At 52.2% G+C, this 25,180-nt stretch overlaps 3 protein-coding genes across 9 annotated transcripts; all 3 read left to right on the top strand.

The window, feature by feature from the left end:
* Positions 1-265: 265 nt before the first annotated feature.
* Positions 266-10,158, top strand: RNF31 (ring finger protein 31). 5 transcript variants are annotated; one of them, XM_016120539.2, is made up of 21 exons: positions 266-906; positions 993-1,139; positions 1,292-1,447; positions 1,670-1,738; positions 1,831-1,906; positions 2,148-2,325; positions 2,797-3,184; positions 3,361-3,642; positions 3,890-4,138; positions 4,257-4,442; positions 4,548-4,754; positions 6,058-6,231; positions 6,315-6,413; positions 6,503-6,592; positions 7,730-7,844; positions 7,960-8,078; positions 8,350-8,463; positions 8,598-8,655; positions 9,364-9,460; positions 9,740-9,908; positions 10,017-10,158. In XM_016120539.2, the coding sequence occupies exons 1-21, from the start codon at positions 715-717 to the stop codon at positions 10,068-10,070; spliced, it is 3,219 nt and encodes a 1,072-aa protein (XP_015976025.2). In that variant the 5' UTR covers positions 266-714; the 3' UTR covers positions 10,071-10,158. The 5 variants fall into 5 exon arrangements, with proteins under 5 accessions (XP_015976025.2, XP_015976024.2, XP_036073905.1 ...); XM_016120538.2 differs by having other exon boundaries at positions 3,358-3,642; XM_036218012.1 differs by having other exon boundaries at positions 2,118-2,325.
* A 115-nt stretch (positions 10,159-10,273) lies between these two features.
* Positions 10,274-15,567, top strand: IRF9 (interferon regulatory factor 9). Its single transcript, XM_016120549.2, has 9 exons — positions 10,274-10,831; positions 11,626-11,806; positions 12,098-12,281; positions 12,535-12,665; positions 12,750-12,846; positions 12,946-13,017; positions 13,626-13,967; positions 14,834-14,949; positions 15,086-15,567. The coding sequence occupies exons 2-9, from the start codon at positions 11,627-11,629 to the stop codon at positions 15,212-15,214; spliced, it is 1,251 nt and encodes a 416-aa protein (XP_015976035.2). The 5' UTR covers positions 10,274-10,831; position 11,626; the 3' UTR covers positions 15,215-15,567.
* Positions 15,568-15,687: 120 nt separating this feature from the next.
* On the top strand, positions 15,688-25,119 carry REC8 (REC8 meiotic recombination protein). 3 transcript variants are annotated; one of them, XM_036218017.1, is made up of 20 exons: positions 15,688-19,120; positions 19,244-19,445; positions 19,545-19,613; positions 19,735-19,877; positions 19,963-20,038; positions 20,146-20,266; positions 21,345-21,429; positions 21,774-21,853; positions 22,099-22,186; positions 22,317-22,389; positions 22,475-22,566; positions 22,732-22,781; positions 23,130-23,264; positions 23,599-23,665; positions 23,773-23,942; positions 24,109-24,157; positions 24,411-24,477; positions 24,608-24,739; positions 24,809-24,915; positions 25,000-25,119. In XM_036218017.1, the coding sequence occupies exons 2-20, from the start codon at positions 19,390-19,392 to the stop codon at positions 25,089-25,091; spliced, it is 1,752 nt and encodes a 583-aa protein (XP_036073910.1). In that variant the 5' UTR covers positions 15,688-19,120; positions 19,244-19,389; the 3' UTR covers positions 25,092-25,119. The 3 variants fall into 3 exon arrangements, with proteins under 3 accessions (XP_036073910.1, XP_036073909.1, XP_036073911.1); XM_036218016.1 differs by having other exon boundaries at positions 23,127-23,264; positions 24,608-24,915; XM_036218018.1 differs by having other exon boundaries at positions 23,127-23,264; positions 24,809-25,104.
* Positions 25,120-25,180: the final 61 nt, after the last annotated feature.

Genomic DNA, 25,180 nt, shown 5'->3' with positions numbered 1-25,180 from the left:
AGATCAGAGCGGTGGAAGAAGTAGTAGGAAGAGGGCCTGGGGCTGAGAAGGGCTAGGAGGATATGAAGGAAGCTGGCGCGGGGGCTTTCTCCGGGAGGACGCCTTGCCTTCAAGACCGACCGAAGAAGAGGGGAGACTCGCTTGAGCCAGGCTCAGGCCGGCCAGAATCAAGTCCCGGCAGAGTGGGACTTCCCCAGTTAGGACTGAAGCATAGCCTACTGGTCTAGATAGAGAGGAAGGCTTTGAGGAAAATAAGGTAATCCCCCCTCCAGTAATCCGGAAAGAGGCGGAACCAGCCTGGAAGAAGGCGGGGAAGAGCTCTAGGACAGGGTTAAAGGCAGAAAGACTCTGGGGGAGGAGCCAGGGACCATTTACCCTTCTGATTGGTTGGAGCCAGGCGGTTGGAACCAGGCCTTCCTTTTTGCCACGCCCCATGACTCCCAGTCCCCGCCCTCTCTTAACCTTAGAGCCCTCCTTTTCCCCCGAAACTGGGTCGCAGTCCCGCCCTCTTCCCTAGTACTTCCTGTTTCCAGCTAACCCTGGCTGGGGGCGGGGGTCCAGAGAGTGACCGTGGCCAGAGTGACTCAAGAAGGCTGCGCAGACTGGGTCGGGCCGTGAAGCCAGATACCAGGCGGGAGGGGGGGCAGGAGAGCCGCGCTCAGCCTGTGCAGGGTTCCGGCGGGCCGCGGGCCTGGGGCTGACTCCTGTCTCAGGATGCCGGGGAAGAAGGAGGAGCGGGCCTTCCTGGCGGCCCGCGAGGAGTTAGCGAGCGCCCTAAGGAGGGATTCTGGGCAAGCGTTTTCCGTGGAGCAGCTCCGGCCGCTATTGATAACCTCTCTGCCGCCAGCCGCCCGCTATCTGCACCTGGACGCCGCACGCCTAGTACGCTGCAACGCTCACGGAGAGGTGAGGTTTGGCCCGGTGGGTGAGGGGAACAAAGGACCTGAGCCCGAAGCGGGGCTCAGAGCTCTCTACTCTTTGACTGCTTCCAGCCCCGAAACTACCTCAACACGCTGTCCACTGCTTTGAACATCCTCGAGAAATATGGCCGCAACCTCCTCAATCCTCAGAGGCCCCGGTACTGGCGCGGGGTCAAGTTTAATAACCCCGTCTTTCGAAGTACGGTGGATGCTGTGCAGGTGAAGCCCCTGGGACCCCTTATGGGGGAAGGGAACTTGGTCTGGGCTAGGCGTTGACTAGAAAGGGCCTTAGGCAGTGCTGAAGAGGAAGGGGTTCAGCCCCATTGGGAAGGGGCCCTGCTAGGTGATGACTGGGTGTGAATGTGTGGCAGGGGGGCCGGGATGTTCTGCGATTGTATGGCTACACAGAGGAGCTGCCGGATGGGTTGAGCTTCCCTGAGAAACAAGAGGATCCAGATGAGCACCAAGTTGCAGCAGTCACACTGGAAGTACTGTTACTTCGGACAGAGCTCAATTTACTGTTACAGGTAAAGTATCTCTAATCCTGAGGATTTAAGCATCAGGGTTGGGGAGCTCAGCCTAACTCCAAAACCAGTCTGGGGACTCCCATGCTACTGAGTCATGGGCACAGACCCCATAGCAACCTGGGAGCTCCCCTTGCTTTTCTCCCAGTGCGTACTGGGGGACCTGACCTTAGAGGGAGGAGGGCCTCCTAGGGCTATAGGTTGGAACTTTTATCTTGTTTGCAGAATACTCACCCAAGACAAGAAGTACTGGAGCAACTGCTGAAAGACAAGATTGAAGATGATGCAAGGAAGGCAGGAATGGGGTTTTGGGGCCTGGTGAACAAAGGGGACAGGGGTTCGGAGATTCCCCAAACCCTTGCCCATTCCCTGCCCTTTTTCCTCAGATGCTACAGCTTTCAGAGTTTGCCCCAGTACTGAGAGAGATTGCTCCTGGTCCCCTCACCTCTCCCTCTGCCTCAGGTATTATTGGTCTTACGTTGGAGGGAGGGGGTGTTAACAGACCATATGATGGAAATTTGGGGCCCTCATCTGTTTGTTTTCTTGGTTTTCTGCTTTTCTTTTTTTAAAAGAGATTAAAATGGTTTCTTTGAGTCCAGATATATTGAAAAGTTGTCTGTCATTTGTCCAGCTCTACAGCACATTCAGATATTGCCTGACCTTTTTCAGAAAGGTCTTCTGTTCTTTCTCTCCTGTTCTCCAGGCTCCACTCCTGGTCCCTGCTTTTTCTGTGGTTCTGCCCCAGGTACACTGCACTGCTCAGCCTGTAAACAGGCCTTGTGCCCAGCTTGTGATCGTGTGTTCCATGGGCACCCATCCCGTGCCCATCACCTCCGCCAGACCTTGCCCTGGGCCCCCCAGGCCACCCAGTTGACCCCCAGGTGAGAGGCCTTCTCTTCTGTGAAAGTGTGAAATTGAGAGAACTTAGTTACTTGAGTACTACTGAGTTCTACATTCTGTATTAAAGACTGTCTCATGAGGGCAAGCAGCCAGTGACTCCCTCCAAGAGATCATAGACATACATATCAAGCAAGTAGCAGTTACAAGATAGATTATTATGGTATACACTAGGTAGTAGGAGAATGCAACCAAGTCTGAAGGCTCAGCTCCATCAGCTGGCAGTATTGTAAGCACCTAGTATGGTCAGTCCCTATGTTAAGGATATCTACCAGCAAGATTTGAACTTTAAGCTGTCATTTAAATGTTAAATGGGCTATAGGTATGGGAGTGCTCCAAACATAACAAAACATGCAAAGACCAGAGCCATGAGTCATCATGCAGAGAATGAGGGATGTGAGGGACCCAGGCACCAGGGCCCCCCTCAGCAGGCCATGTCTGCTTTTCTGTTACAGCTTACCTGCCTCAGCTCCTTTGCGGCCTCAGTCAACCTCCGTGCTAGCCCTGGGAAACAGCTCTCTTTCTTCCCCTGATACTGCAAGTGCCCGCCTGCCATGGCAATGTGCTGCCTGTGCCATGATAAATGAATCTTGGGCGGTGCTCTGTGTGGCCTGTGATCGGCCCAGAGGTTATAAGGGGTTGGGGCTGGGGATTGAGGGTCCCCAAGGAGCTGGAGGCCTAGAACCTGAGCTTGCACGGGGTCGCTGGGCCTGCCAGAGCTGCACCTTTGAGAATGAGGCGGCAGCTGTGCTGTGTGCTATATGTGAACGACCTCGGCTGGCTCAGCCTCCTAGCTTGGTGATGGATTCTCGGGATGGTGACATTTGCCTGCAGCCCTTTCAGGTAACCTATTCCTGGCCTTCCCAGCTCTTTTTTTGCACCTGTTATTATAAGTCATTCTTTACTTTCCGATCCCCTGTTTTCTTCAGTTTCCCCATGTCTTACCCCCAGCTCCCTAGATTTCCATCTTGATTGTTAGCCAGCTTTCAATAGGATAATTCTTTCTGCCTTCCCAGCAGGAGGATACTTTGCTCTCCTCTGCCCAGATTCCAGTCTGGTACTGTATTCACTGTACCTTCTGCAACTCGGGCCCTGGCTGCGTATGTGCTATGTGCAACCGAACCAGCAGCCCCATCCCAGTAAAGCACGCTTTCCAGCCCCATGCCAGCTCTTTAGAAGAGCGACTTCCTAAGCCAGGTCCTTCACGACGCCTCAGCGCCCCCCTGCCTAGTGGGGACCCTGAGAAACAGCGCCAAGACAAGATGCGAGAGGAAGGTCTTCAGCTAGTGATCAAGATACGGGTGAGGATTTGGGCCTGGGAAGAAGTGGGACAGGGAGAGGCTGCAGTTGATTATGAGTTCCTATAAAACTGGTCATTGTTAGCCATGGCTGCCTTTTATTGAATACTTCCCACATGACAGGTATCATGCTGTGCTCTGCTCACATGATCATAGTCTGTGTTCAACCACTGTCAGCATTTTGGTTTGGGCTGTGGGTGGATGGAGGATGTCCTTCCTGATAGGCCCTTTGGGTGGGACTGTGCCTTAGGAAGGGGAGGCTGCAGGTGCCTGTCCAGAGGAGATCTTCTCAGCTCTACAGTACTCCGGCACCGAAGTGCCCTTGCAGTGGTTGCGGTCAGAGCTGCCCTACGTGCTGGAGATGGTGGCTGAGCTGGCTGCACAGCAGGACCCGGGGCTGGGTGCCTTTTCCTGTCAGGAGGCCCGGAAAGCCTGGCTGGATCGTTACGGCAATCTTGATGAAGCTGTGGAAGAGTGTGTAAGAGCCAGGCGGAGGAAGGTACTAGCTGTGCTAGAGGTGGAACAGGGTTGAGGGTTGTGGGTCTCCGAGCCTCTCTTGGTCTTCCATTTTCCTGCTTTTCCCCTCTTTATTCCTTCTCTCTATTCCCAACTCATAGGTGCAGGAACTCCGGTCCCTGGGCTTTGGGCCTGAGGAGGGATCTCTTCAAGCATTGTTCCAACATGGAGGTGACGTGGCCCGGGCCCTGACTGAGCTTCAGCGCCAACGCCTAGAGCCCTTCCATCAGCGCCTCTGGGACAGTGGCCCTGAGCCCACCCCTTCCTGGGATGGGCCAGATAAGCAGGTGCTGGGAGGAGGTGAAGGGCTATATAGAGGGCAGAGGAAAGGCTGAGGGGTAGGAGCCCTGGATCTGACAGCTACTTCTTCCCTCTCCTGAATCACATTGCAGAGCCTGGTCAGACGACTTTTGGCAGTCTACTCACTCCCTAGCTGGGGCCGGGCAGAGCTGGCACTGTCATTGCTGCAGGAGACACCCAGGAACTATGAGTTGGGGGACGTGGTGGAAGCTGTGAGGCAGAGCCAAGACCGGGCCTTCTTGCGCCGCTTGCTTGCTCAGGAGTGTGCTGTGTGCGGGTGGACCCTGCCCCGCAACCAGGTAAGCCCCTCACCACTGAACCTGGCCTTAGAATGGCTCTCTTGCCTTTGGGCCCCCACTCCATTCCAGCCCGTGTCTCTACTCCTGTCTTTTGCTCTGCAGTTGCCCATGTGCCCTTGAACACTTCTGGGAAGGAGAGGACAGGAATAGGCCACCTCTCCCCAACCCCATTTTTTAATGTTCTTTTATGGAAAATTTCAAACATACAATGGTAGAGAAAACTTTAACCAATTCCGTCCTCCACTCCTCACCATATATTCATCACAAGCTTCAGCAATTATAAATGTATGGCCAATATTTATTTCACCTCCACACACATAGGATTATTTTGAAGCAAATCTCAGGCGTCGTTTGGTTTATTTGCTAATATTTCAGTATATATCTATAAAAGATAAAACTCTTCAAAAATAGTAATTCTTTAACATCACCATCACATCTCCAGTTGGTAACAATAGGGCCCTCTTATCTCCTGAGCCCCCATCTACTTTAGGTCTGAAGTGGCAGTTCTTTGGCCAAATACAGTCCAATTTAAAAAGAAAAAAAAAATTAAAAAATGAAGAACAACAACAAAAATACAGTCCAGTTTGGTTAGGCTGGCTCTGTACCTTTTTTGTTTTGTTTTCACTCGTTATTTTAAGATAATTGTAGATTCACAGGAAGTTGTAAAAATAGTACAGAGTCGCATGTGCTCTTCACCCACCTTCCCCCATGGTGACTTTTTATATAATTATTGTACAGTGTCAAGACCAAGAAATAGACATGGTACAACATTAGCTAGACTTCAGACCTTGTTCATTTTTTGCATGGATGTGTGTGTGTGTGTGTGTGTGTGAGAGAGAGAGAGAGAGATACTACGCAGTTTTATCCCATGTTGAGATTCCTGTAACCACCACCACAATCGAGATACAGATTGTTCGTCACCACAAAGGAGCCCCTCGTGCTACCCCTTTATAGTTGTATATATACAACTTGTTCCATTCCTCCTGTCACCTGGCAATCTGTTCTCTACCTCTATTGTTTTGTCGTTTCAAGGATGTTATTTGTGTGTTCGCTTTTAATTGAGTGTGAATGCTTTTATAGGGCATTCTTCCATTTATCTTCAGGTCTCACCATTGTCTGCTTTTCTCCACCTGACAGTTCAGACATGTGGATTGCCTACATGGCACTTATTGGCATTTGCGGTTGCTACCCCTGCCCAGTTGTTAATTAGACCCTGGTTTCTCAGTGAACACCTGGTTACTGCCCCTTTCCTGGGCTGGCAGCTGTGGCTTCTGACTCCCTCCTCTCCCCGCTTATCCTCTAGATGCAGGCCCTGACTTCCTGTGAGTGCACCATCTGTCCTGACTGCTTCCGCCAGCACTTCACCATTGCTTTGAAGGAGAAGCACATCACAGACATGGTGTGCCCCGCCTGTGGCCGCCCCGACCTCACTGATGACACGCAGTTGCTCAGCTACTTCTCCACTCTTGATATTCAGGTACTACAGTCTCTGAGACTCAGGGTGCCCTGGACTTTGAATAGGAACCCTGCCTACACACCACTTCTGTATTTTGTCCCCAGCTTCGAGAGAGCCTAGAGCCAGATGCCTATGCCCTATTCCACAAGAAGCTGACTGAGGGTGTACTCATGCGGGACCCCAAGTTCTTGTGGTGTGCCCAAGTAAGTGCCCTGTCCAGAGGAGCTTGCTGGAGGGCCAGGGAGTGGTGCCAGGTCAGGCCTCAGATAGCTTTATGTTCTTGTACTCACAGTGCTCCTTTGGCTTCATATATGAACGTGAGCAGTTGGAGGCAACATGTCCCCAGTGTCGCCAGACCTTCTGTGTGCGCTGTAAGCGCCAGGTGAGGCACATCCATCCTTCCAGAAATACTTGCTGAGCTGCTGGCAGGTACTGTGTTAGACTCGGGGTGTGCTGGAGAACAGAACAGACATGAGCTCTGGACTCTTGAGTGCTTACAGACTAGTCAGGGAGGGAGGGAGGGAGAATGAGAGAGGAAGGAAGGATGAGGGGAAAAGGGAGGGAGGAAGGGAGGCTGATGGGGGAGAAAGGATGAAGAAGGGAGGAGGAATGAAAATAAGGTAAAGGAGGGTGGGGTGAAAGAGGAAGAGAAGGAAGGAACGGAAGCGAGAGAGGGAGAGAGAGAGTATAATTATACACGGGCATAAGCTCTATGAGAAAAACAAATAGGAATCTGAGATTAGGAATAATGGAATGAACCTGCTTAAGACAGAGAGGTCAGACAAGTGTTTTCTCAAATGGTTTTAGCCCAGGCTTAAAAGTTAAGTCAACTATGCAAAAAGTATTCGGGACAGAAAGAATAACACATGGAAAGGCCAAAGTCAGAAGAAAGTGTTGTACGGCTAGAGCCTCAGGAGCAAAGGTGAGAATGGTAGGTGGTTGGAGAGGAGCTGGCTGCCAGATCAGGAGAGGCTTTGAGGCCAAGTGAAGAAGATACTTGCCTTTTATTCTAAGACAAAGCAAGGGGTAATATGATCTCATTTACCATTTAAAAAGTTTAATATATGATACCAAATTTCAAAACTAGAACACTCCCAATCCTGTTGAAGCTGCCTGACTTACACTTTCAAAGGCACTTTGGCTACAAGGTAAAGGATAGACCATTAGAGAACCTGAATGGAGGCAGAGACTAGTAACTGAGGCAAATAACTGAGGCAAGACCTGACCTGGCCCAGAGTAAGATGGTCACAGTAGAGATGAAGAGAAAGGGGACAGGACTGAGAAATAGACATTGGTACTATGTTAGCTAGGCTTGGGTGTTGGAAACAAGGTCTGCTGGTGAGTAGGTGGTGGTATGAGGAAATGAAAGAACCAAGGCTGGCCTCTTAGTTTGGGATTTGAGCCAATGGTGGATGGCAATGCCATAAACTAAGCCAGGGACTACTGGGTATGAGTGGAGGAACCAGCAAGAAGGACCTGGGACGGAGCTTCCATGTGATGATTGCTTTCCTTCTGGCAGTGGGAGGAGCAGCACCGAGGCCGGAGCTGCGAGGATTTCCAGAACTGGAAACGCACCAATGACCCAGAATACCAGGCCCAGGGCCTGGCAATGTATCTTCAGGAAAATGGCATTGGTAAGGCTGCCCAACTAGGCCTGTTTGCCCAGTAATCAATCTTTCGTTGCCAGCAGCTCCCTTCTTGAGGGCCTTGAGCAGTGGCAGACCCAGCCTGACGTGCTGTCCCTTGCAGACTGCCCCAAGTGCAAGTTCTCGTACGCACTGGCCCGAGGAGGTTGCATGCACTTTCACTGTACCCAGTGCCGCCACCAGTTCTGCAGTGGATGCTACAATGCCTTTTACGCCAAGAATGTGAGCCCAGAGAATGGGGATGGAAGGGATAAAAGGGTGAGGGGCTGCCAATGGGTGTGGGGGACAGAGGCCGCTGAGGGGTGGCCCAGTGGAAGAGAGGAGTCTGGTGGGGTGTAAATTACCTCTTTCTGTCCCCTCTCCCCCTCTGCTTGCTCCAGACCCTCCAGTGTCTCCATCTCCCCCCACCCCTACACCCCTCACATAGGGGTTCCTGAGAGGCCAGGACCCCAACAGTCTCCAACTTCCTCTCTCCCATCTGGGTTTCTGCCAGAAATGTCCAGACCCTAACTGCAGAGTGAAAAAGTCCCTACATGGTCACCACCCCCGAGACTGCCTCTTCTACCTGCGAGATTGGACTGCACTCCGGCTCCAGAAGCTGCTACAGGTCAGGGGCGGCCAGTCTGGCTGAGTTTGCAGGTTGCTAAGGAGAGGAGGCAGAACCCAGGGTGGCAAGAAGGGAAAGGCTGTATGCTGGGACTGACATCAAGAAGAACCTAACGCCCATTTGCCCCTCCTCAGGACAATAACGTCATGTTCAACACTGAGCCTCCAGCAGGGGCCCGGGCAGTCCCTGGAGGTGAGTGTCGGGCAAGCCTTGGCGAAGGGGAGAGGGTGGTTTGGGGGCCCACTGTGCAGTGGATAAAGGGTAGGCTTGGCTCTGGGGTCGGACCTGAGCTCAAGGCCCGTCCTGCATTGACATGTTGTATTCCCATTGGTGAGTTAACCTCCCCAGGCCTTGTTTTTACCTGTGTAAAATGGGGGTAACATCTACCTTGCAGCTCAGCTATTTTACATGAAGCCACATTAAAGCACCTGGCACCTGGAGACTAATTTTCTTCTCCCATTCCCAAAGGATAATAACTCATTAGTTAACTCAATGAGTTTTTAATGAAGCTTGCTAGTTGTACTGTTTTAGGTTTCATGAAGGTGACAGAAAGATGTTATATATGGTTCTAATGTACCCCACTTCTTACCATCTAGATAGAGTAAGACCTTCACAGGATAAGTTAACTAACTGTGTGAGAGCTAAATCACAAAAGAGCTGTCTCAAGGAATATGTGATTATGGGCCAAAAGCCAGCTTGGATAAAAGCAGGGACAGCAAAGTTCCTGGTCTGCCACGATGGCATCTCTTAAGTACCTCCCACCACTACCACAGTTAGAGCAGGGGCTCCTGTCCTCCTGGTCTCTATGGAGGCCTCCTGTGCCTCCATCCCAGTTCTTCTGGGGCTTGGTGGTCAGTGTCCTCTTCCCAACAAAGGGTCCCTTCCTGCCCTTTCCCATAGGTGGCTGCCGAGTGATGGAGCAGAAAGAGGTTCCCAATGGGTTCCGGGATGAAGCTTGTGGCAAGGAGACTCCAGCTGGTTATGCGGGCCTCTGCCAGTGAGTGCCAGGCAGGAGCGTGGTGTTGGGGAGAGGGGACAGGAGCACTGAGGGTGTGCCCAGGCCATAAAGTAGGCCTCTGCAAGGAGTGGGAGGAAGAGATTCTCTGGACAAGGGCCTGGGTAGGTAATAGCAAGCAGTGTGCACAGGCTGGCAGGTGTGTACACATGCACAGGTGCGTGCACATGCAACAGGGGAGGATGGTCAGTCTTGTTCATCCAAATATGCCTGTGCCCAGCAAGGTGCTAAACAGAATATCCCACCCTCTTATCTCCCCAGGGCACACTACAAAGAGTATCTTGTAAGCCTCATCAATGCCCACTCACTGGACCCAGCCACCCTGTATGAGGTGGAAGAGCTGGAGACGGCTGCTGAGCGCTACCTGCATGTGCGCCCCCAGCCACTGGCTGGGGAGGACGTCCCCACCTACCACATCCGCTTGTTACAGGTAAAGCCTACCCCCAGCCTCTCCTCTGACTCTATGCTCTGGAAGTCTGTCCAGCTTGTGTCTGAGCTCCAAGCTTCCAGGATCATCATCTTCTCTCTCCTTCTGCAGAAACTGATGGAAGAGGTGCCCTTGGGACAGAGTATCCCCCGCAGGAGGAAGTAACAGAGAGTGAAGGTCCCAATGAGGTTCCCATGGCCTGACTCCTTCAAGAACAGCTCCAGCACCAATAAAGAGGCATCTCCTTGCCCAAGCTTCTTGGTGGTCCTTCTTCCTGGCCCCACCATCTGGGGGCACCAGGGAAAGAGGGGGGTGAACAGAACTTTGCTGAAAGGGCCCCCTACTGCCCGCCGCCTGACCCTCCCTGAACTGAGGACCAGGAAGGAATTGACACTGTGGATGGCAAAGGGAGGCCCTCTCTGCCCACTTGGCCTTGGCTGACTTCTGCCTTCCCTGTATCCCTCTTCTTTTCATCAAATTCAGCTGATATTTGAGGTCACCTAATAGATACCATACAGGTATCATGGGTGAACATAGATGCACAGGTGACACAGAGCTATCCAGAGGCTCTGGCGTCAGACTCCAGCACACTGTAGCCTCCCTAGGGAAGCAGCAGTATCACAGAGATGGTCAAATACAAGCAAGGAGTATCGGGGAGGAAGGAGAGGAAGCCTGAGCTGGGAGGGTTCCTCCTGCCTCTGACAGATTCCAACAGTGAGATTTTCGAACACTGCTGCCCCCTGGTGGCCACCCATGGTCCTGCAACTCAGAGACCACGTGATTTCAGGGAAACGGACCTCCCTGAAGGAGAACTGAAACAGGGTGGGGACTGTAAAAACAGGGCGGAGTTATCAGGAAGCTGCCTAGCCAAGAGCTGAGCTGAGGTCAGCCGAGCCCTGGGACAGCCTGCCTGCACAGCAGCTCAGGTAAGATCAGCCGAGAATTGGTGGCAGCCTGGGTCTAGGGCAGGAATGCTCTGCTTGATCAGAGGGGCAGGCAAGGGGGCTGGTGCCTAGGAGGCCCCTATGCTAGACAGGAATAGACAGAAGGCCTGTGAGCCAGGAAGCAGGTTTGGCCCGAGTAAGAGACTAACCAGGGGCTGTGTCCCAAGCTTTATAGGCAAAGGCTTGGAGGACCTGCTGCCCGGTTTTTCCCGGAAGAAGGCCGTTTGCCCCACTCCACTCGACCCTGTTTGTTTTCGCACTTTCTGGCCCTGCCCACTTATGCTGCAGCTCCGCCCCTGCCCCCAGCTCCCTGCCCCACCTACCCCTGGGGCAAGCAGTGGGGATGATGGGGGTCACAGAGGTGTGGGAGTGGTGGGTGAAGAGGGTTGGTGAGGCATCTCAGAAGCAGATGCCGCCTCTGCAAATGCTTGGGATCTAGACAGCCTCTCACCAGGAATAGAACACCAAGGAAATTCTTACAAACAATAAATTCCTGAAAAGTGTTAAAATTAAGACCATGCCTAAGGTTCCTTCCAATGCCACAGATTAGGGTATTAAAAAGAATGTTTTTGTTTGTTTCTTGGGGGTGGGGGGTAATTGCCAGTGATGGCAGAAACAAAATTATTTGGTTTCAAGAATTTCGAAATAAATGTCTAGAGACAAAAGATGAACGGGTTCTCTGGGAGCCCTTGCCAGAATACAACCCAAATGGCCAGAACCTCAGTAAATGTTCCCTCCCAAAGGATTGGTTCTATTGATGTTGCTCTTATTCTCAGGATGGCATCAGGCAAGGCACGCTGTACCCGAAAGCTCCGGAACTGGGTGGTAGAGCAAGTGGAGAGCGGGCAGTTCCCAGGGGTATGCTGGGAAGATGAAGCTAAGACCATGTTCCGGATTCCCTGGAAGCATGCAGGCAAGCAGGACTTCCGGGAGGACCAGGATGCTGCCTTCTTCAAGGTGAAAAGGCCTGGGAACCCTCCTTTGAAGTGCTCAGGGGTTATGTCTGCCCGAATTTCAGGTAAAGGGGAGGCTAGAGGGTACAACCAATACAACCAACTGCGTAATTGTCAGAGCCCCAAAAATGAAAATGCAAAAATTTTTGAGGATTTCAAGATGGCAACAGCTGAGCATAAACCCAACACAGGCCTTTCTGTGCAGCTCATGCTGCACATCCATGCAATTGGCCCTTGTGGAGGGTCAGCTGGGATCTATAACATGCTACCTCTTTTCACTTTCTCTGTTTCCTAGGCCTGGGCAATATTTAAGGGAAAGTACAAAGAGGGGGACACAGAAGGCCCCGCTATCTGGAAGACTCGTCTGCGCTGTGCTCTCAACAAGAGTCTCGAATTTGAGGAGGTTCCTGAGAATGGCCATAGGGATGGCGCTGAGCCATACAAGGTGTATCGGCTGCTTTCTCCAGGAACCCTCCCTGGTGAGTGTTCCCTTGCCCATCACTCCTAGAATCAGCAGGCTGGGGAGGAAGGGTGGAGATGAGCCTCCTGGGAGGTGGTGGGACTCCCTCTAGGCCCCTCGGTCAGAGTTCTACCTTGTCTCTGACCCTGGGGAGCTGCTACCCAGGTTCCCCTGCCTAGTCCTGCCAACCTTTCACTGCCTCTTCTCTCTTCCCTACCCTCTGTCTCAACTTAGGCTCTGACCTCTCTCTCCCCCTCAACATTATTCCACAGCCCCACCAAGCACCCAGAAACTACCACCAAAGAGACATCGTAGCTCCATGTCCCCTGAGAGGGAGGAGAATGCGGGTAATACAAAGAACTGTATTCTTAGTCCCTCCTTGCTCCAGGACCCCCTCAAAAACGTAAGAGCTTGGGATGGAATGGAATGAGCCTGAGGGCAGGACAGTAGGGGGAGAGGGGGCCAACAATAGATACTATGTCTGCAGGAGGAGGTGGGGGCCAGTGGGGGAGCAAGCCATTCAGACTTTGGGAGCAGCAGCAGCAGCAGCAGCAGCAGCAGCAACAGCCCTGAGCCTCAGGAAGGTATCACCTCCCCCACCTCTTGTCATCCTTCATGCCACAACCTCTAGCCCTTAGACTCTCCCATCCCACTCTGGATGACGTCCCTTTCCTCCCTTCCAGGCACAGACACAAGTGAGGCCCCTTTCCAAGGAGATCAGGTGTCTCCGGAGCTTCTGCCTCCTCCAGACTCAGGTACTTGGCATGTCTGACTTATCTTGGTTCCTGATCTTCCTGTGGCTATGCGCATATTATCTAATCTGTCAGAGCTTGCAGCAACCTGGGCTCCGCATACCCAGACAGAGTCATTGGCTTCTAGGCAGTGCATCTGACCAGATTCCAGACTTCAAACAGCTTGCTTCTCAGAACTAAACCCTATGCACTCTGTTCCCTGGAAATCTGCTTTAAGATATTGATTTCTGTGGGTTAAGCAAAGGCCAGATCTCTGGGACCTTCTTGTAAACCCAAAGACCTTGGGCATTAAGCCTTGAAGCCTCTGTAAATCTGTGTATGAGCTATTCTCTTGAGTATAGGAAAGTCTGACAGGAGCCCCTTGGTTGGTAAAGGTCGGGGGAGTGAGAGTGGGGGTGGGCACCGTCTATAACCTCAGAAGGTACAGCTGCCGCCCCTACCCCACAGCTTGCCTTGTCCTCCCCAGCCCTCCCTTGGTTTCCCTCTCGGCCTCAGCAGCAACATGCAGATGTATTTACAAGGAGCTCCTCTTTGTTTCCCCAGAGCCTCATGCTGACCAGGTGAACCCCTGGAGAGAGGCCCTGGTACAGATGGTCGTTCTCTGTCCGCAGACTACTCGCTGCTGCTTACCTTCATCTACAACGGGCATGTGGTGGGTGAGGCCCAGGTGCAGAGCCTGGACTGCCGCCTTGTGGCTGAGCCCTCAAGCTCTCAGTGCGGCATGGAGCAGGTGGTGTTTCCCAAGCCTGGCCCGCAAGAGCCCACCCAGCGCCTGCTGAGCCAGCTCGAGAGAGGTGTCCTGGTGGCCAGCAACTCCCGAGGCCTCTTCGTGCAGCGCCTTTGCCCCATTCCCATCTCCTGGAGTGCACCCCAGGCCCCGCCTGGCCCAGGCCCGCACCTGCTGCCCAGCAATGAGTGTGTGGAGCTCTTCAGAACCACTTACTTCTGCAGAGGTGAGGCTGCTGCAGCCCAGCACCCGAGCCCCTGCCCCCACCTCTTGGTTTCCCCTGGGCCCTGTTCCCACCCTGTGTTCCCTCCAACGGATCCACCATCACAGCCTGTGCATGGCACCCTGCACTTGCTGGGTACACATCCTGTGGGGCCCTATGCTCAGCCCTGGCAGCCCTCCCTCTACAGTTCAGGGTGTGGAAGGTGAGGCTCAGTTGGAGCCCAGCACAAGGCTGTCACAGTTCAGAGGGCGCCATCACACTGAAACATACAGTAATCATGGCAGGGTACACCTTGCACACACACCCATCCACGCATTCGGGAGAGCTGACGCATGTCATACATCCTGTCCCTACCATGCTAGGCATCCCCTCAGGTTGCCCCTCTCCAATGCATGCTTGGAATTCCACTTCCTGCCTCCATTCACCTCTAAATCTGACGTGGGGGTGGGCCGGAGTATAAGAGACGCAGACCGTGAGTCTTCCCAGGGTCATGGGTGTCCTAGCATACGGAGGGTGTGAGCAGGCAGCCAAGGCGTGGGCTCATCTGTGTTAGCAGCCAGGGCTGCTGCTACAAGGACTGAACACTCCCAGCAGACAGCATGTCAGGTTGTATAACACTCAACTACCTCTATATGCTTGTTACTTGAGGAAGGATCACCTTTTCCTATCTGCACATGGGTGAGTAGCCACGTGATTCCTAGCATTTCTGGCACAAAGCTGCCTCGTAACCCTGCAGTTCCTGCTGTGGCCTTGATGTCCAAGTGGCCTCACTGCCACCTCTTTCTCCATTATGGGTTTCTCCCTATTCCCTGCCTGCCTGTAGTTCTCACCCTTCTCTTTCTTCTAACCATTGATCCTTTCTCTTTCAGACTTGGCCAGGTACTTCCAGGGCCTGGGCCCCCCACCCAAGTCCCAGGTGACACTGAATTTCTGGGAGGAGAGCCCTGGCCCCAGCCACACCCTACAGAGTCTTATCACAGTGCAGGTGAGTTTCGGGCAAGGGAAGAATAGCTGCCTATGTGGGTGAGGGGGCTCCATGAGGAGAGGGGCCTTCCCAGGGCAAGAGTGGCGACTGCCCCTGCTGTGCTTATGATACCCTCTCCCCACTTCTTCTGGCACAGATGGAGCAGGCCTTTGCCCGACATTTACTGAAGGAGACTCCAGAGGACCAGGCAGCCACTCTGTCCCTGGTGCAGAGCCTGGGGGACCCATCTTCCTCCCCTCCACTTTGTTCTTCCTATTTTCTTTGAGACTCATTCTCCACACTGATGACCTGCCTCCCTCAGTGATAATTCTTAGTGGTTGTCTGTGATGGTTATGTTTTTGAACTCCTCATGATGTCTGGCTGGTGGAGAACTCAAGCATGATTTTTATCTGTTTTCTTTGTTTTGTTTTGTTTTTTTTTTTTTGGTTTTTATTTGTTTGTTTCTTAAGTTTCTGAGATAGACCCTCTTTTATCTCTGAGGAGCTGAAAGGAGAAAGTCCAGGTGATGTGAACTCAGAGGGACCATTTCCTCTTCCCCCAACCCTAAAGCCAAGCACTTTATATTTTCTTCTTAGACCTTCACTAATGGTTCAAAATAAAATTTTATTGAAAAAGGAATCAGTATCTGATTTGTTGGGAAAAGAAGGTAGGGGGGATCACAGGGAAATGACATCTCTGGGCCCCTTTCTTCCCCTCCATCCACAGGTTCTGGTTAGGATGCAGTCTGGGCTCTGTGGTTGCTGGGCCTAGCTCTCTGTACCTTCTAGGCAACCAAGACTGAGGGTCAGGGTCATCCACTGAGAGGGGCGCTGAGCCTACAGCCAATAAGCCACCAACTTCACATGAGAAGATCTGGGCTCCACAGTTCTTGACTAGAGGCCTCTGATTTGTGCCTTTGCAACAGATCTAGGGGTGGACTCTGGACTAAAGATATGGATGAACGGGAAAGCTTAAAGTTGACCTGAAACTGTGGGCTAGAGGCCTTGGAGCCTGACGGGAAAGGAAATCGGGGAAGAATTGCTGAACCTTCTGTGTCTGGGGCAGACCAGACCCTGGTACCTCTTCTCCCAGCACTTGGTGCACTGTCACCCTGTCTGAAGAGTACTCTTAAACTCACTCTATCTGAGCCCCACAAAAGATAATCTGGCCTAAACTGCCATGTCACCAACACTTTGCTGAGATTTGAGGGGTCCAAATCAGCTGACTCCTTCAACCCTGTTTATTTTGCCACTGAACTGGAAGGTCTTCCTTTACGAGACCACTTGTCATCCTCTCTGTACACTCACTTCCAGCAGATTAGTTCAGACCTAAGTCACCACTTCCCTGACTGCCACAGTCTCCAGTTCCCCCCTTCCTACACATGACACCAGATTGGAGAAGGAGCCTCCCAGATCAGATCCCTTCCTGTCATTTGACTCTTATAAGCCTTCAGCTACATGATCACCTACATGATCAAAGCTAGATGCCTAGATCCTTAAGAAATTTCTTGCTGTCTCACCTGACAAACTTCAGTAATGTTTTTGAGCCTTTCTGCTTCCTTGGACCTTCCTTCTCTTCAGTTTTGCCCACTGTCCTCCTGAGAAGCCAAGAGCCTAATCAGGCATCTGCACTAGCATTAAAGAAATCAGGTGCTGAGTACACAGATTCACAAGACTTGTTGTGCCCTCAATATGCTGAAATCCTTCCTGGACCTTCCTTGTACCTGCTTCCTCCTTGATTACCATTTTCTCTCATACCCCACATTCAATCCATCAGTAAATCCTGTCATTATTCCTTTAAAAGCTATCCAGAATCTGACCCCTTCTCTTTGTTTCCACCACTAACACTTGGAACAAGTCACCATCGTCTCTCACACTTCTTATTTCTGCTTCCTTCCACATCTTTTCTGCTTCCACTCTTGTCAACCTTTAGCCTATTCTCAACACAGTGTAAGTCTTCTTAACAGATAAATCTTGTCATATCACTCCTCTGCTCAACAACCCTCCACTGGCTCTCAACTAAGGGAAAAGGGCCAAATCCTTACAATAGACTCCAGGATCCTTGTGATGTGGCTCCCATCCTCCTCTCTAGCGTTATACCTTGCTATTCTTCTCCATTCTTCACTTTTCTCCAGGTTCTTTGAATCCTCCAAACACATTTCTGGCTCAGGACCTTTGCACTTGCTGATTCTTTTGTTTCAAATACTCTTCTTTCAGGTAGATACATGACTTGCCCTCTCTCTGAGCACCCCACCTACATGTCAGCCCTCATTGCTCTCTATTCTATGCTGCCTCATTTTCATAGCACTAACTACTTCACATATTTCTATTAGTCTAATTCTTTATGCTCTCTCCTTTCTTACTTCACGAGAACAAGGACTTGTTCTGTTTATTGCTATATCCCTGGTGCTTAGAGGAGTGTCTGGCACATAGTGTTCTCAAGTTACATTTCTATCATTTCCCTGTCATTTCTGTCATTTCTCTGCTACTTCTCCCAACAAATCAGATATTGATTCCTTTTTCAATAAAGTTTTGTTTAAAACCCTAGTGAAGGTCTACTAAATACTTGCTGAATGAATGGATGGATGGATGAACAATTCTATGTCCCTTGCTTATCTCCTAAAGTAGGTTCTAAGCACCTTAAGGGCAGGTGCCCCCATTTTATCATCTTCGTGCCTCAATGTGAACGCTTATGAACATTGACAACATATGTACAGTGATTGTAGCCATTGTATCATGCAGAAGCCAATCTAGCCAAGCATGGTAGAATGGGGATTGGGAACACTGGAATTCAAGAGAGTAGAGTTTCTAACCAGGATGTCACTGAGTTGCTGTGTGGTCTGGGAGAAACACTCTGTGTAGACCTCTGTTTTCCCATCTGTAAAGGCAAGACTTGGACTAGATTTTGAAATCCCTTTCAGCCTTGACATTCTATGGTCATAAGATTAGGGTAACTGTACATTCATTTGACAAATATTAACTGAACTAGGTTCCAGGCACTAATTGAAAACACAAGACCCCAATCTCAAGAGCTCCCAGATTGAAGGAGCAAAATAAAATAGGGTCAGATTGGCTGCAATAAGAGCTGTCTTAAAGAGGCAGAAGAGTGCCCTGGAGTCAAGGTTTGGGAGGGCATCTAGGCCAAAGAAATGGATGTGCAAAGGCAGGCGGAATGGAGACAAGGGATATTTGTAACTAGAATATGACTTAATTTTACACAAAGAATTGTTTGAGACAAATGGCTTCTGTGTGCTGAGAGTGTGTCCTGCAACGAACAAAGCTAAAGTCTGTTTCAGCCAGGACAACATTCACAACTGAAAAACAGCAAGATCAGGCATGCTCACGACCTAAACTGTTCATTTAGAAAATTACCCTGCAAGTCCTCTCACTGCTTCCTGTGAGATCTGCAGTCTTCGCCGTCTTCCACATCTACCCATAGTGGCTCCCAGGCCACCTCACACCATTTCTACCTGCCCAGCTCATGATAGGCCCGAGACTGGCTGGCACAAAGACAGACCAATCTTTTGCTACCTGGTGGGATTTGGGGGAAAGAGCAAGGTCTAACCGCAGATCAGACCGCTAACCGCAGATCAGACCGCAAACAGGGTCAGCCAAGGCTATTGCCCGGGGCATGACCCAACGTCCCCTGCTGGTTGAAGCTGTTACCAGGCTGGATAGGAAAGGCTGAAATTTGCTCCTCGCTCATTGGTCGGCAGAGAAGAGCCTTCAAGGAACCTTGTTACCAGAGGAGAGAACGAGAGCCCATTGGTCAGGACACCTCATAAAAGCTTCACAGCGCGCAAGGTTCTGCAGACTAGTTCGTTCCCGCTTGGGGAGCACTCCTGCCGCTTCGACCGACCCTCGGCCTGCTTCGACCCTCGGCCTGCTTCTGGTCGCCCTGGAACCAGCGCTGGATCGCGGACCCCTCTTCCCATAGGCTATTTTGGGGCCTGCTGTCATCTAACCAGGAGTAAGGCGCAGAGCACCAAAAGGAGTGCTCCCTGCGGTGAGATCTAGTCCTCTCTGGAGGGCAACCCGGAGAGACCGCCGCTGCCCAAGCTGAGTGCAAAAGCCCCAGAGCTCAGCATCTCTCTGCAGAGGACCACCGTTTTCCCTCAGGACTTGGTCTGAACCACTGCCCTAGTCTCTCCTCAGAGCTCTGCAGCTCCAACCTGCACCCCAACCTGAATCCAGTAAGTTCGAAGCACCCAAGTGGCGTGCGAACCTTCAGGGCTGACAGAGAGGGGCGTCCCTGTGTATCCAGTCTGCATTTCCTTTTACTTGTCCCTTTAATCGTTTATCCACCATTTGTTTAGCATTCTGGGTCCACCCGGTCCACCCGCAGCGCCACCTGCCCAAATCCTTCTCCTGAGGTGCCGGGAAATCGCGTGCCCTAAACAATTCAGGCTGAGATTCAAACAGAGGAGTGGTGGAGACCAGAGGGTGAAACCTTGGAGGAACGATGTTCTACTATCCCAACGTGCTTCAGCGCCACACCGGCTGCTTCGCCACCATCTGGTAAGGGCCGGCTCGGCCAGAGTGGGCGTGCTCGGGAATGGGAGCCCTAGAATCGCCGTCTGACAGCTCCCCTTCCATTACCACCTCCACCCGGTCCAGGCTGGCAGCGACCCGCGGCAGCCGGTTGGTGAAGCGAGAATACCTGAAAGTTAATGTGGTCAAGACCTGGTAAGGCCCAGAAAAGGGAAGAATGACCTGGTGCTGGTGTGGGTTAGGGGGTGAATTGGGGTGGGCAAAGCTGTGGGGTTGGTTCTCTGTGCAGCGGTGATCAGGGTGCGTTGTTCCCCAGTGAGGAAATCCTCAATTACCTGCTGGTACGAGTGCAACCTCCCCAGCCCGGCCTGCCGAGGCCCCGCTTCTCCCTCTATCTCTCAGCCCAGCTCCAGATTGGCGTGATTCGGGTCTACTCACAACAATGCCAGTACCTCGTAGGTAAGGCTGGGAAGGCTCTGAGGCCGGGCAGAGCTGAGTAACCCTCAGCTAGGCTAGCTCTCTACCTTGTCCTGCCTTCCCACAGAGGACATCCAGCACATCCTGGAGCGTCTGCACCGTGTTCAGCTGCAGATCCGAATAGATATGGTGGAGACTGACCTGTGAGTGTCCCTCTGGGACTGGGACCACCCAGCCTTTGGTGGGGAATCTCCCTCCTTGGCCTGAGCCCATCTTAGCCTCAGTCCTTGACAGCCACATTCTCTCTTAGACCGAGCCTGCTGCTTCCTAACCACCTGGCTTTGATGGAGACCCTGGAAGATGCTCCAGACCCCTTTTTTGGGATAATGTCTGTGGGACCTAGACTTCCTAGCCCCTTCAATATCCCTCAGGTAGGGCCTGTTCTTCTGGGACACCTAGGCTGATGAGTTGACAGTGCAGAAGGGGAGTTCTGTTTCTGCACCATTCTGACACGGGTTAGGGGAAAGGAGCCTGCCACAGCTTTGCCCCACAGGAGTCAGTGCTAGGGGGGACTGTCATGGTGGACCCGACTCCACTGGTAGGTAGCCTACTCCACTTAGCTACCTACTCAAGACCAACCTAGAGGCAGCTCTTGTCTCCACTCATCTCCACACTGTTCCTACTGCCAAGGCCCTAATCCAGGCCTTCATTGTCCCTCAGCACTGTGTTTCCCTACCCATGTCCTTCTCCATCCATTCCTAATACTCCCGCAACTTCAATAATGTGACTCTCTTCCTTCAAAAACAACCTCCAGTGGTTCTCCACTGCAAATGGAATACTAGCATTTAGGGCTCTCTGTGCCCTGATCCAGAGCTAGCCTTCCACAGACATCTAAGCACATCCTCTTGGCATCTTTGGCTCCCAAACACCAGTCTGCCCCCTGTGTTTCAAAGATGCCACGTGTACGTCTTTTTATGCTTTTTTCCTACCCCATAATGGTCATCCTTTGTTCTCTACCAGTCAGATCTTATGTATTCCTAAAGACCTTGCTCAAATGCCACTCTTCCATGAAGTCTCTATCCAACTCCCAGCCAGAAACAATTGTCATTCTGGAATTAGCACATTAATAAGGACTTATTTTATCCTTTGTGTTGACCTTTGCTGGGGTCATATCCAAACTCGTCTCCTCGCTAGATCATATGCTTCTTAAGATCAAGAAACTTTTTTGTTCCTTCTGTTCCCCACACTTGATATAAGGATGCAGTGCTTCTTGTACAGACAAATTGACAAAGGCTGCATTACTGGTTGGGGGTGGGATGGGAGCCAAGAGGGCAGGAATGGGAGGAAGACCAGATGGTAAGTGGGTTCACTACCTGCTGATGCCAGTGCCACAAGAATTAGATATAAAGAATGAGATATTACTGTCCATTGTCTGAATAAGGTTGTAAAAGAGGGAAAGGAGGGGGCCGAAGTTGAGCTCTATCTTTTGTCCCCAATCCCTCCCCAAAGATTCGACACCTTTTGGAGGCTGTGACTCCAGAGAGAGTTCCTGAGGAGGCCCCTCCTGAAGTCCCCACAGAGCCTGGGAAACCAGGTGAGCCTTCTTTCTGGTGAGGGGCTTAGGAAGCTCTAAAAGCTGGAGATATAATCATCTTTGAGCTTCTCCTAAGAGCCAGGCCCTTGAGGGGCACTTTATGTGTATAACTTCATCATTGCCTCAAAAGAGTCCCATGAGATAAGAATTTTTATCCCCACCTTACTGGTCAGAAAATTGAAGCCCATAGTGTTAAGCAATGTATTCAAGGTCAAATGGCTGGTGACTGGCCTGACTGGAACACAAGTTGACTTGACTGCAGAGTCCATGCTTTTGCTCCACCACATGGGTGTGGGAACTTGGAAAGAAGCGGAGGGGCTGATGTGACTTTACTGCCCCTCCAGTCAGGCCCCTGGTCACTGTAATATCTCCTGAGGCCATCACCCTCCAGGAAGCGGAGCCCATACGCATGCTAGAGATTGAGGTGAGTTGTCTCCTTGCACACAGAGCCTGAGGCCTATCTGATAGCCCAGCTCCCTTGCATCTACTTCCCTCTGCCCAAGTCCTGGCTTCTCCATTTTTATTTCCCCTCTCTCTGCCCCTGGCACTTGAGCCCCTGGGCTTCCTTGGCCCAGCCTTGTGACATGCCTCTCAGACTCAGTCTCCTGGATCCACTTCCTTTTTTCAGAAATGGAATTAAGTCCCTTCTTGTTCTTTCTCTCATGACAGGGTGAACGGGATCTCCCAGAGGTTAGCCGCCGAGACTTGGACCTGCTCATTGCAGAGGAAGATGAAGCAATCTTGTTGGAGGAACGAGGCAGGCTTAACTGGGAGTGTAGGGCCTGGCTGGTGCTGGACAGCCAGGCCCCGGGCACAGGCAATCTGGACCTGGGCAGTGCTCCCATCTTTTTTCTTCTGTGCTCTGAGCCCTGATCGTCTCTCTGCAGTGTCCAAGGAGGAGCCCCGAGCCCCGGAAATGGAAATTACAGTTCCCCCGCTCTCACCTATAGCTCTTGCACAGTAAGGGCAGGAATAAACCCCTGGGCCAGGTAGAGGGTCAGTGCTGGGAGGAGTGCCCTCATCTCTCTTGCTCATTTTCCCTAAGGGTGGAAGTGGCAGCAGAACCACTTCCAGGCCCAGTCCTGGCCCCTGAGGAGCTGAAGCCAGCAGTCTGGGAGCCTGAGGCCCTGCTTGCTGGTGAGTATCTGCCATGCCTGGGTCCTTCCTGGGGGCACCTGCACAACCACTGCAGACAAAGACTGTATTCCCACTTGCTAAAGGGAGGACCTTTTAGTTTCTTGCCTGGGTGGCTGCAAGCACAGAGGGTGTGGGGTGGAGCCAGGACATAGCATGTTGTTGCAGAGGTGACGCCCCCAGAGGAGCTCCGTCTCCCGGCCCCACTCAGCCCAGAGGTGAGTAGTAGACCTTCCAAGCTTCCTCCTTTTCTTCACTCTCCTCTCCCCGAGCTGCTCACCCATATTGTTTCCCTAAACCCTAGGCCACTGCTAGCCTACACAGGCACTTGTACAAATTAGTAAAAGTTGGCCCCGCCTGTACTGCAGGTTATCCAGCTGCACTTCCAAATGGGCATGCTCTGGCAGAGTAGGAGCTGCACAGGCTCCTGGAGGCCCACCCAGCCCATTCTCTAGGCACCTCTGGGGTGGCTGTGTGGGGACTATCTGCAGTCCACCCAGGATGTCAGGAAAAAGGAGTAATGGGTAGTCTTACTTCCATCCCCCTCCCTCCCCTCCACTCAGCAGAGGAGGCCCCCAATTTCACCACCTGCTCGTCGCCGCCGCCGCCGCCGCCAGTTATTGTTCTGGGACAAGGAGACTCAGATCTCCCGGGAGCAATTCCAGAAACAGCTGTACACCAGAGCTCACTGCTGGGAGTGTGTGAGTGCACTCCAGGCTTTGCAGGGGATTGAAAGAGGCAGGGAGGGCCTGGGGCAGGTGCATGTTGGGGCCTTCTGACCTCGTCGAGAGGCACTGGGAACATTTCCCCAAGTGCATGCATTGGGGGTCTGCACATACACAACTCTCCATGCTCCTTTAGTGACCCTGCCCAGCACATCTACAGGCACCAGTTAAGTCCTTTTAGCAATGGGCATAGCAGGCGGGGGCATGAGCCTGAAAGGGTTGGAAGGACAGAAGCCCCGGAACAAGGCATTGCAGCGGTGAAGGGGCAGTGAGGAAGGGACTCTGAGCTCTGGCCTTTCCTACCATGCAGCCAATGGTGCAGCCTCCTGAGAGGACCATCAGAAGCCCCACAGAGCTGTTCCAAACCCCAACTTACTGTAAGTGTGGTGGGAGTTGGCATATGGGATCCTGATCCCATATTCCTCACGCTTGGTGTTCCTTATGCCTCAAACCCTGTCTATGCTGCCACCATGTCCCCATCCAGCTGGCTGGCTATCCCCAGAACTGCTGGCTCTCTGGACCCACTGTGCCCAGCCACCCCCAAGAGCACTCAGGCGAATGCCACCCCTGGAGCCTGAGGAGGAGGAGGCTGCTGAGAGAGAAGCAGCAGCTGAAGAGGAAAGGAGAAAGGCTGAAACTCCGAGTGATATTGAGGTAACTGCACCTTTCACTCCTTCCTGCAGGAGCTATCTTCTGCCTATATAAGTCAATGGCACCAGGTCCTGGGCTTGGGGTGCATCCTGTTCCAGAGCCAAGGCAGGTTCAGTGCAGGGACTGTTTCTGTGATGATTAGGATCTTAGTTCTTTCTCTCATCACCAGGTCCTGAGGGAGGCCCAAGAGCCCAGTGGGCCCCTCATGCTGTCTTCAGGTAAGCACTGGAGCAGAGGCTGTGGAGATTCCCCGAACCACTGTCCCAGGAAACTGGTACCCCAACTGCTGACAATTTTTGTCAGAGGATGCATTTAATACAGGAAGCATAGATTGGTTCTCTTCAGTTCTCCCTCCTGAGTGCTTATAACGTCATTGCACAGCTTTTGGCATCCAGTTCGATCAGGTGGCCCCAAAGTCCTGACTGCTCAGATCCAAGCAGACCCATTCAGGACCTTCCCCTCCCCCAACAGAGCTCTCCATAGAAACAGCTGAGGAGGAGAAATCCCGCATCAGCCTCATTCCCCCAGAAGAGCGGTGGTAAGTGCTAGCCTGGGTGAGCTAAGGCTATAATCCTAGCCAGGTGGAGCAGTGACTATGATTGGGCATGCCCCTTAACACTATCACAGCTACCACTTCCTCGCTCCATCTGACTCCCACGTTCTTTCAGGGTCTGGGCTGAGGCAGAGCAGCCAGAACCCCCTGCATTGCCTGTGGTGCCTGAACTCCCCGAGGTGCCCATGGAAATACCTTTGGAGCTGCCCCCAGAGCCCGAGCTACTCTCACTTGAAGCTGTGCACAGGTACCATGGGGGAGGGGTGCCTCTATGGGGTGGGCCTAGGCTGGGGCTAACAGTTCTTGATCCCTCCAGGGCAGTGGCACTGGAGCTGCAGGCCAACAGGGAGCCAGATTTCAACAGCCTGGTGTCACCTCTCAGTCCCCGCAGGGTGGCTGCCCGGGTCTTCTACCTGCTCCTAGGTGAGTACGGACACGTGTGCAGGGCACACAACACAGAGGCCACTATAAAGACTCTCTCTGGCCTATTCTTCCCCTCTTGACCAGTGCTCGCGATGCAGCAGATCCTTCGCATAGAACAAGAGAAGCCATACGGGCGTCTCCTGATTCAGCCAGGGCCACGATTCCACAGCAGTTAGAACCAAGTTAGAAAGCTTCCAAGAACCAGCTACATTAAACCACGTTCTGCCTCACTAGGCCTTGCCTGTCTCCTTTCTGAACATGTATC

This window comes from Rousettus aegyptiacus, unplaced genomic scaffold, assembly GCF_014176215.1.
Source record: "Rousettus aegyptiacus isolate mRouAeg1 unplaced genomic scaffold, mRouAeg1.p scaffold_m13_p_3, whole genome shotgun sequence".
Taxonomy (NCBI): Eukaryota; Metazoa; Chordata; class Mammalia; order Chiroptera; family Pteropodidae; genus Rousettus; species Rousettus aegyptiacus.
Note: the sequence above shows the minus strand (reverse complement) of the source record. Positions and strands in the feature narration are given on the sequence as shown.